This window comes from Fukomys damarensis, unplaced genomic scaffold (genome assembly GCF_012274545.1).
Source record: "Fukomys damarensis isolate Sample0158 unplaced genomic scaffold, DMR_v1.0_HiC HiC_scaffold_33, whole genome shotgun sequence".
NCBI classification, from domain to species: Eukaryota; Metazoa; Chordata; class Mammalia; order Rodentia; family Bathyergidae; genus Fukomys; species Fukomys damarensis.
In genome coordinates, this window is record NW_022900945.1 from 52,399,290 (window position 1) to 52,408,800 (window position 9,511).

The 9,511-nt window shown below is 42.8% G+C and overlaps 1 protein-coding gene across 5 annotated transcripts in view; it reads left to right on the forward strand.

The window, feature by feature from the left end:
• Positions 1–9,511, forward strand: part of Gabpb2 (GA binding protein transcription factor subunit beta 2) — a 23,256-nt gene that overhangs the window by 11,416 nt on the left and 2,329 nt on the right. For 4 of the 5 annotated variants that reach the window (XM_010616460.3, XM_010616462.3, XM_010616463.2 and 1 more), the window contains exons 5-7: positions 1,588–1,738; positions 5,098–5,211; positions 8,842–9,027. In XM_010616460.3, the coding sequence (XP_010614762.1) occupies positions 1,588–1,738; positions 5,098–5,211; positions 8,842–9,027 (451 nt within the window). The remainder of the gene's footprint in view (positions 1–1,587; positions 1,739–5,097; positions 5,212–8,841; positions 9,028–9,511) is intronic. The other variant, XM_010616464.3, reaches the window with a different exon arrangement.

A 9,511-nucleotide genomic window follows, 5' to 3' on the forward strand; every position in this document is an offset into this window, starting at 1 on the left:
CAACGCTGAGTTTGGTCATCCTGCAGGTATGTTTTTTTTTTTTTTTTTTTGGTACCGGGATCGAACTTGGGTCCTTGAGCCTGCAAGGCAGGCAGCAGAGCCACTGAGCTAAATCCCCAGCCCCTGCAGGTATGATTCTTTTTGTACTGGCCAGAGTAAACTTCAATGGAAGTTGAGAATTTTTTGTGGAAATTGAATTGAAATGGAATTTTCCTTCTCTGGTCGTGGTGGCACACTCCTGTAATCACAGCATTCTTCAAGGCTGAGGCAGAAGTATCACAAGTTCAAGTCCATTCTGGGCAATTTACTGATGTAGTTGAGGCTGGCCTTGAACTCATGATATAGTCCAGGCTGGCCTCAAACTTGTGGTGATCCTCCTGCCTCAGTCTCCTGAGTGCTGGGATTGCAGTCATACACTACCACGCCCAGGCCTCTTTTTAAAATTTTTATTAATACAAGTTTGCAGTACCTAATGATTACATTTATTGTGGGGAGTTGGTACATGTACAGAGCACATTTTCATTCTTTACTTCCTCTTTTCCCTCCTCTGTGATGATTTAATTTCTTTCTTTTTGTTTTCTCAGTGTCCAGGATTGAACTCAGGACCTTATGTTTACCAGGCAGGCACAGCACCACTGAGCTACATCCCTGACCCTAATTTCTTTCTTTTTTCTTTTTTTTCCTATTCTTTTTTATTTAGTGTTGGGGATCAAACGCAGTGCCTTTGCCCTGAGTTACATCCCCACTCCTTTTATTTATTTTATTATTTATTTGTTTGTTTGTTTGTTTTGGTACCGGGGCTGTAACTCCTGCCCTTGTGCTTTCAAGGCAGGTGGCGGAACCACTGAGCTAAATCCCTTGGCCCCATAACTGGACTTTTCAAAGCAGTAATCATCAGGATTTAGCGCAGCAGCACCATGCCTGCCTTGCAAGCTCAAGGTCCTGAATTCCATCCCTGGTACAAAGTGTAATCATGTTTGTAGAAAACTTCTGAAAGTAAAAATAAAATAAAATGAAACACTGTAAAACGAAGCATCTTCAAACATCCCTAAAAGCAAAGTGCACACACGGAAGTAGTAGACTTCAGACTCTGGTACCCGTTTATTTTCCTGTTGTGCTCCCCTAGGAGTTTCCCCTCGGCAGAGTAGAACAGGTCCTTGGAGGGGCCTCTGGAGAATGTCTCCCTGTAGGTTCTCTGCAGGGAGCTCTGCTAGCATATGGACTGAGGCTAATTGATCACAGAATATGAGTGTCACAAATTACTTTTCAGACTATTCAGACAGTTCCCTCATTTTTCAAGTAAAAAAACCCAAGATTTAGAAATCTGAAGTGAACTGTCTGGGACGTTTTTGCAGATAGTATACCTTCTCTCGACTAGAAACAGGTGTGGGAGGAGCAGCCTAACATTTCTGTTGCTTTGAGTTGGAAAAAACAACAGAAAAGCAGTAGTGATGAGAACCCTGAGCTGCCTGGGACATTGTGTGCCAGGCTAGTCCTGCTGGAAGTGGAGGGGCGTCTGGCCCCGCCCTGCCCACACCACTGAGCTCGTGAGTACCCTGACTTTGAAATGTCCTGCCTCGTTCGCAGGAAGCAATGCAGAGTCAAGTCACTGCCAACCCCGAGAGAGCCAGCTCCGTGACCAACCCCGTGACGGTGGCTGCGCCATTCATCTTCACCTCCGGAGAGGTGGTTAACCTCGCCAGCCTTGTGTCTTCAGCCAACACCAAAACAACCTCAGGTAATGTTCTGATAATGACTCAGAAATGAACAGACCACCAGTATTTGTAGAGATGAATGGAAACCCTGTCAAATACCCACTCCTTTATTAAAAATATTCTCCAAGCAGGACTGGGAGTAATGCTCAGTGATAAACCAACTTACTCAAGCCCCTGGTCTCAGTCTTCAAGAGCATAGAAAATAAAATAAAAAAATACTCCCCAAACAATATTTAGAATAGATTTTGTGTGTTTGTTTGTTTGTTTTTGAGACAGGGCCTGTCTATGTAGTTCAGGCTGTCTTGAACTCATGTACTCTAGGATGGCTTTAAACTCAGAACGATCCTCCTGCCTCAGCCTCCCAAGTGCTGGGATTACAGGTGTGTGCCGGCACACCCAGCTGAGATCTGTGTGTTTCAAACAAAATGTTTTTGTTTGTTTTTGTTTTTGTTTTTTACCAGGGATTGAACTCAGGACCTTGCACTTACAAGGCAGGCAGCAACACCACTGAGCTAAATTCTCTGTTGTATTTGTTTTTTTGAGACAGGATCTTGCTATATAGTCCATGCTAACCTTGAATTCACCTTGTAGCCTGGCTGGCCTCTAATACATGTTGATCCTCCTGCCTCACCCTCCCAAGTGCTGAGATTACAGGCATGGGCCAGTACACCCAGCCTTCAAGCAAAAATTTTATATCTAAAGTAGCACATGATTTTATTTTCAATGTCTCCTTTTATAGATATTTGTTTTACAGTGGAGGAGATTGTGTTTTTTTGTTTTTTTTTTTTTTCCGGTATTGGATATTGAACTGAAGGTCTTTGCAATCAGCTACATCCCCTGAAATTATTTTTTAGTTTTGAGAGACAGGGTTTCTCCTGCTTCAGCCTCCCAGAGTACTAGAATTACAGGCATTTGCTGCCACTCCTGGTTCTTGTTGTTATTCAAGGAAATTTTCCAGTTGACTCTTGGTTTCTCTGTTGTTGTTGTTGGTGGTGGTGGTTTTGACTTTTATTTAAAAACAAGCGACAAAACAAAACAAAAGGACAGTGGGAGGGGCGAGCAGGCCTATAATCCCAGCGCTTTGGAAGGTGAGACAGGAGAATCACTGTGAGTTCAAGGCCAGCCTGGGCTACACATCCAGACTCTGTCTCAGAATTTAAAAAATAAAATTGAAATGTAATATTACATACTTGATGAGGCTGTTGTTGATCTTTGAGATTTTGTATTTCAGTATGTTTTGTAACAGGGCTTCAGTAATGGTTATTAACTGAAAATATGACTTCTTTAAAGAAGGTTGACCCTGTTGTGCCCACAAGGGGGCAACAGTGACCTTCATTTTATAGGCTATCAATAGTTTTAAAATCATTTTGCTTTCAGGGAAATGATTCAGAAATTTAGCTTGAATATATATATATATAACCATAGTCAGAATATTCACAGTCTTTTGGATTTGTAGTGGTTCATATTGCACTGATAAGAGCAGTGTTTGTTTTGTTGGTGGTGCTGGGCCTCACATATGACTGAGCTACACACCCAGCCCTAGGACAATTGCTTTTGTAGTGTAAAATCTGTTAGAGTCCCATAGTTATCTGTTCACAAACTGCACCAAGAGCTGGAGGTGGTCATTAGTCCCACTACTGACATTCTCCAGATCTGTTCTGGAGCCACAATCAAAGCTGAACAGTTCAGGAGCTTGTGCCTTGTGTGCTCAAGCCAACATTGTGTTTCTCACGGGAAGTGGGTAGAGCTGCTCTTCTTTTCGCTCTGTGCTGACAGCTGCAAACTGAAATTGCTAACATTACAGCTAGAGCTGCCCGCCCATCACAGAGCTCATGGAGCACTTCTGCCTTGCTGTCCTTCTCTATCTGATTGGCCTACAAATGCTGTCAGTACAGGGAAAAGGACGGAGAAAAGCTATAAGACAAGTTCACTTGTGTACCATTCAGTTGGGCTAAAAGATTTTTTTTTTTCTGTAATGATGGGCTTCTTTCCCAGAATCCATTAGTTGTGTTCAGTTGTTTATTTTTTTCTTGTTTTTATTTTCACTGGCATTTGAACCCATAACCTTCATACTGAGCTACATTCCCAGCTTTTTTTTTTTTTTGTAGACAGAGTCTAAGTTTCTAAATTTCCAAAGCTGGGCTTGAAATTGTGATCTTCCTGCCTCAGTCTCCCATGGTGCTGGGATTATAGAAATTTGCTGCCACCACACCTGGCTTTAGTGCGTACTTTTGACGCCAGAAATCTATACTGTAAAGTTTGCTTTCAAATTGTCCATATGTGACTAACAATATTAGTTATCATCAGTGCCACCATCAAATTGTAGGGATTTGGTTATTATTTGTTTGTTTGTTTGGGTACCAGGGATTGAACTCAGGTCCCTGTGCTTCCAAGGAGTGGAACCACTGAGCTAAATCCCCAGCCCACATTGCAGGGATTTGGGAGGGCAGACTAATTTAAACATTATTCAGGGTGAAACAAACATGTCAGGATGAACTTCCTGTTTCAACACAATCATAAAGCACATTTCAGAGTCAAAGTACATTTCATAAGTAGCTTTATATCGTTTCATAGAGAACATGGGCTTTGGAATCAGATGAATTAGGTTCTAATCTGGGCTGTGATGCTTATTGGCTGTATGACCTTGGGCAGGTTACTTAATTTTCAAGTTGTAGTTTTTCCTAACTCGATGAGATCACCTACCCCACCATAAAACGTCCTACATCCTGGTCTGCAGTCTGGGCCAGGTGGGGTGGTGTATCCTTATAACCTCAGCATTTGAGAGGCCGAGGCAGGAGGAACACTGAGTTTAAGCCCAGCCTGGACTGCATAGCTAGACCCTGTCTCAAAAAGCAAAAAGCCCCGTGTCATAGTTGAAGTAGATAATTACTGGTTTTCTTGTTAGTCCCTTATATCGGTTCACATTTGATATCTGACACTTCAGGTGACCCTGAATTAGAAGTCAGGCTTGTTCTCACCTTTCTAGCCAAGGAAGCGGGAGGTGGAGCGGAGGAGGAGCCTGTTCCCTGGCACTGCTTAGCCTGGGGCGGGGCTGCTGCCCAGGCAACTCTGTGGTGCCAGCTGAGGGTTGGCGGGACACAGTTCTGTCAGCCACTGACAGCACAGTGCCAGAGAGTGATCGGAAGAGGGGAATGGAATGCTTTAGCCCTTTGCCCACCACATTAATTTGATGCACTCTAGAGGAAAATACATTTAAACCTTAGGTCTTAACATCATGATAATTGGTTTATATCGGTTTGGATTAGAGAACAAGATTAAGGGCCTTAGAGTGAAGAGCTGGAAGTTTTATTATCAAGCCTTTTTCAGTTTACCTCCATTTATTCTCTCTACCGGGCCTCATTTACCTTTTTTACTGAAATAGGTGAGCCCCATGCCTCAGCAGTACAGTTCTCAAATTCTACCACCTCAGTGCTGGCCACCCTTGCCGCCCTTGCTGAGGCGTCTGCCCCCTTCTCCAACTCACACAGAGCCGCAGGTAGGTAAGGGAGGTCTGCTGGGTGAATTACATTTCTTCTTTGTTTTCAGAACCTCCAGCAGATGTAATTTGCATGAAATATTACAGAAGTGTAGTTAAGTAGAGACAGCTAAGGAAAAAGCACATGGAGCCAGGGATTTAGCTCAGTGGTTCTGCCCAATGCCTCACAAGCACAAGGAACTGAGTTCGATCCCTGGTACAAAAAAAAAAAAAAGCAGGCCAGGCGTGGTGGCACACGCCTGTAATCCCTGTAATCCCAGCACTCGGGAGGCTGAGGCAGGAGGAGACCAGCCTGGGCTACATAGTGAGTTCCAGGTCAGCCTCAACTACATAGTGAGACCCTGTCTCAAAACAACAACAACAACAACAAAAAAAGCACATGGAGTCATTGAGTATCACAAAGAAAAAGCACTAAGAAATATTATCAGACAGCTGAACAATATGACTGAGTTATTCCTTTGTATTTTTACAGTTTGAAGCTTCTTTGCTCTGACTACAGTTGCTTCAGACTGAAATGTTTAGTCCTACATTAGCGGAGTTTTTTAGATGCTTTGTTATGTTTTGGCTGATGCAATCCTAGAATGATTCAGAGTAGCTGCCTAGGTATCTTGTATTGAAGTATCAAAATAAACGGAAGAGTCACCTTCTACATTGTCAGAGACTGTGTATTTAAGTGTGGCTTTGCTTTTATTTTCACCGAAGGTGTTATTTTGGCATTTCCAATGGAAACGGGCAGGCGTAAGTTATATAATACGCTTCTGATACTTGTTTCTAAGGCCCTTAGCCGTGGGCAGTGAAGGAAAGCTAGGGCTTCACCTAGGTAGGGGTACAGGCATAGGTAGGCCTCAGCAGATGTCTAGAAATCTTTTTGGAAACCACTGGCAGTTGCTCCAGTTTCCAAACAAAAGCAGATTGCTCCAGTTTCTTTCTGCCATCGACATTTGGGTGATGAGAGCACTTTTCCAAGTCCAGTCCTGTTTTTCTGACTACCAGTCATCATAAAAATGTCTGCCCAGATAATGTGAGTGAGTGGCGCAGCAGAGAAAAGCATTATATTAAACTCCTTGCTGTTCTTTTTTTTGGTAGTGGGGATTGCTCTCGGGCACTTGCGAGGCAGGTGGTAGAACCACTGAGCTAAATCCCCGGCCCTCCTTGGTGTTCTTTTAGTTTTCTCTTTGACCTGGGACAGATCATGTAACTCCTCCAGGTCTTTAGTGTCTTCCTCTCTGGTATGATAGTTGCCTTAGAGTGTAAGGCCTTTTCAGTCATTGTATTTAACTGTTCTTTGATTTTAAGAGATGTGAATGCTTATTTCCAGGGAACTTCCTCAGTGCATCTCACCATACCCCCATTTCTTATCGTAAAGTTCTACCTCTGCCTCTTTCCACAACGGTAGAATTGTTGCCCTTAACCCAGTACTTGGTGTATTGTGGTATTGACTAATCAAACCAAGTGTCTTCTTTCAGTATAACACACATAAAAGCCTTTCAGAAATGCCCAGAATACAGTAAGTAGGCAGTGAATATTAGCTCAACTAATATCACTGTTGTCAGTGGGAAAGGCCAGCTACCACAGTTGTCTGTCACACTTCAACGCCTAGTTAACACTCAACATGTCATTGTGTTAATTCACTATTAAATGTCTCCATTTTTTAAAAGAAATGATCTACTCTGATTTAGTTTTTTTCTAAATTTCATAGATTTTTTTAGGTTTTAAGATTCTCCCTAAGTCTGTCCCGCCATAAAGAAGGATAAGCTTGAGACATTCTAGCTAATGGATGCACTTTGAGACCATGCCTTTAAGTGAGAACACGTTTAAATACTGCATTGTTTCTCTTGTGTGAGAAACTGAAAGTGGCAGTAAGGACTAAAATGTGCAGTAGACATTGGGAAATAGGAAGAAAATGTTCAAATGAGAAGGGGAACAAGGGAGGAGGGAGGAAGGAAGGAAAGGACGAGAAAAAAGAAAATGGAAGGAAAAGATGGAAATAAAGCTTTTGTACATAAAGGAGGGGGGAATGGGGAAAAAAGAAGACGCACGATATATCAGGTTCTGGCACAAATTCCCTATGATGAATGTTATCATTATGTATATCTAAAATGTACCAGGGCCAGGGATTGAGCTCAGTAGCACTGAGTCTGCCTTGCAAGCGCAAGGTCCTGAGTTCAATCCCTGGTACTGCAAAAAAAAGGGAAAAAAATAAAATGTACCAATAAAGCTTTTGCTTTAAAAAAAAGAGCTTCTCGGGCTGGGGATTTAGCTCAGTGGTTTGGTGGCCTGCCTTGCAAGCGCAAGGACCCGAGTTCAATCCCCGGTACCAAAAAAAAAAAAAGGGAGGGCAGGGACAAAGGGAAAAAATGAGAACCAAGACCTGTCATGTAAAGGTACAAGATCCCAATAATGAATGTAACTATACTGTATACCTAAAATGTACCAATAAACTCAATTTAAAAAGAAAAAAAAATTTTTTAAAAGCTTCTCTCTAAAAACAGCTCTAAGATGAGCTTGTTGATACACTCCTATAACCTCAGCCATCCAGGAGGCTGAGGTAGGAAGATGGTAAATTCAAGCCCAGCCAGGACAATTTAATGACTTAGCAAGACCCCGTCTCATGCCGGGGATTTAGCTCAGCGGTTCCGTGGCCTGCCTTGCAAGCACAAGGACCCGAGTTCAATCCCCAATACCAAAAAAAACAAAAGCAAGACCCTGTCTCAAAATAAAAAGTAGCTGAGGACATAGCTTAGTGCCAAGGCCCTGGGTTCAATACCTGGTACCACTAAAAAGAGCTCAAATAATTGGGGAAACCCAAGATGTTCTATACACTGCAGGAGACGCCCAGGGCCCATTGAAACTTCTGGTGTTTCTTGCAAAATATAAAGGTGTAGGCGTATTTAAACTGACCTTTGCCGGGCATGGTGGCACACGTCTGTAATCCCAGCACTGAGGCAGGAGGATCGCTGTGAGTTCGAGACCAGCCTGGACTACATAGTGAGTTCAAGGCCAGCCTCGACTACTTAGTGAGACCCTGTCTCAAACCCCCGCCCCCAAAAAAATAAATAAATAAACTGACCTTTGAGGGCTGGGATTTAGCTCAGTGGTTCTGCCACCTGCTTCCCAAGCTCAAGGACCTGAGTTCGATTCCTGGTACCAAAAAAAAATTAAACTGACCTTTGAAAATGTACTTATAGTTCCGGGGATTTGGCTCAGTGGTTCTGTCACCTGCTTCGCAAGTGCAAGGGACCGAGTTTGATCGCTGGTACCAAAAAAATAATAATAATACCTTTAGGGTGAGGGATTTAGCTCAGTGGTTCCGCCGCCTGCCTTGCAAGCACAAAGTCCCAAGTTCGATCCCCAGAACCAAAAAAAGAAAATGTACTAATATGTGGAACCCATCTTCATGAAAAGCTATTAACATCTCAGTGAAGACATGTTAGAGAATATTGTTGTAATGTATTCCCTATTTTGTTTTCTTCCTTGACTAGCAGCGTTCACAAAAGCTTTTGTAAATTGTTGAATATTTTTTATTTTCAGTTTTTCCTCTCCTTGAATAGCATCAATTTCAAGGAGGATGAAGCTGCTGTCCTACTTTTTAAAGAGCTGAAATATTAAATTTACTTTCTTTACCTCTAGTCAGTCCAGAAGAAATCACAGAGGGAGATTCAGTTGACTCATCGGTCCAGCAAGTGGTGGGGAGTGGAGGCCAGAGAGTGATCACCATAGTGACCGATGGGGTCCCTCTGGGGAACCTCCAAGCTGCCCTCCCTGCCGCAGGCCTGGGCCAGTCACTCATCGTAACTATGCAAGATGGACAGCAAGGTGAGTGATCCCTGGGAGGTAAGCTGCTCATTAGAAGATGCTTTGTAATCTGCACCTCTGAAAATGAGCATTAGGACAAATAGTGGGAATGAGAAAGTCCCAGCAGCAAGACGGGGCAAATAAACTCTCAAATAGAAAAGAGGGCAAGTGTGGTGGGTGCCCGCCTGTAATCCCAGCGCTCAGGAGGCTGAGGCAGGAGGATTGCTGTGAGTTCAAGGCTACCCTGAACTACAAAGTTGAAACCCTGTCTCAAAAAAAAAAAAAAAAAAATTACACATATATATCTATATATATAGTATGTAACTTTATATGTATGTATGTATGTATGTATTTTTGATTTTCTGTTTGTTTTCAGTGGTGCTGGGGGTGGCATCTAGGCCTTAGGCCTGCAGCTCTCTACTACTGAGCTACACAGCTCAGCATGTAACCTTTGAGACTGCCTTTTTTCTGCCTTTTTTTTTTTTTTTTTTTTTTTTTTTTTTTT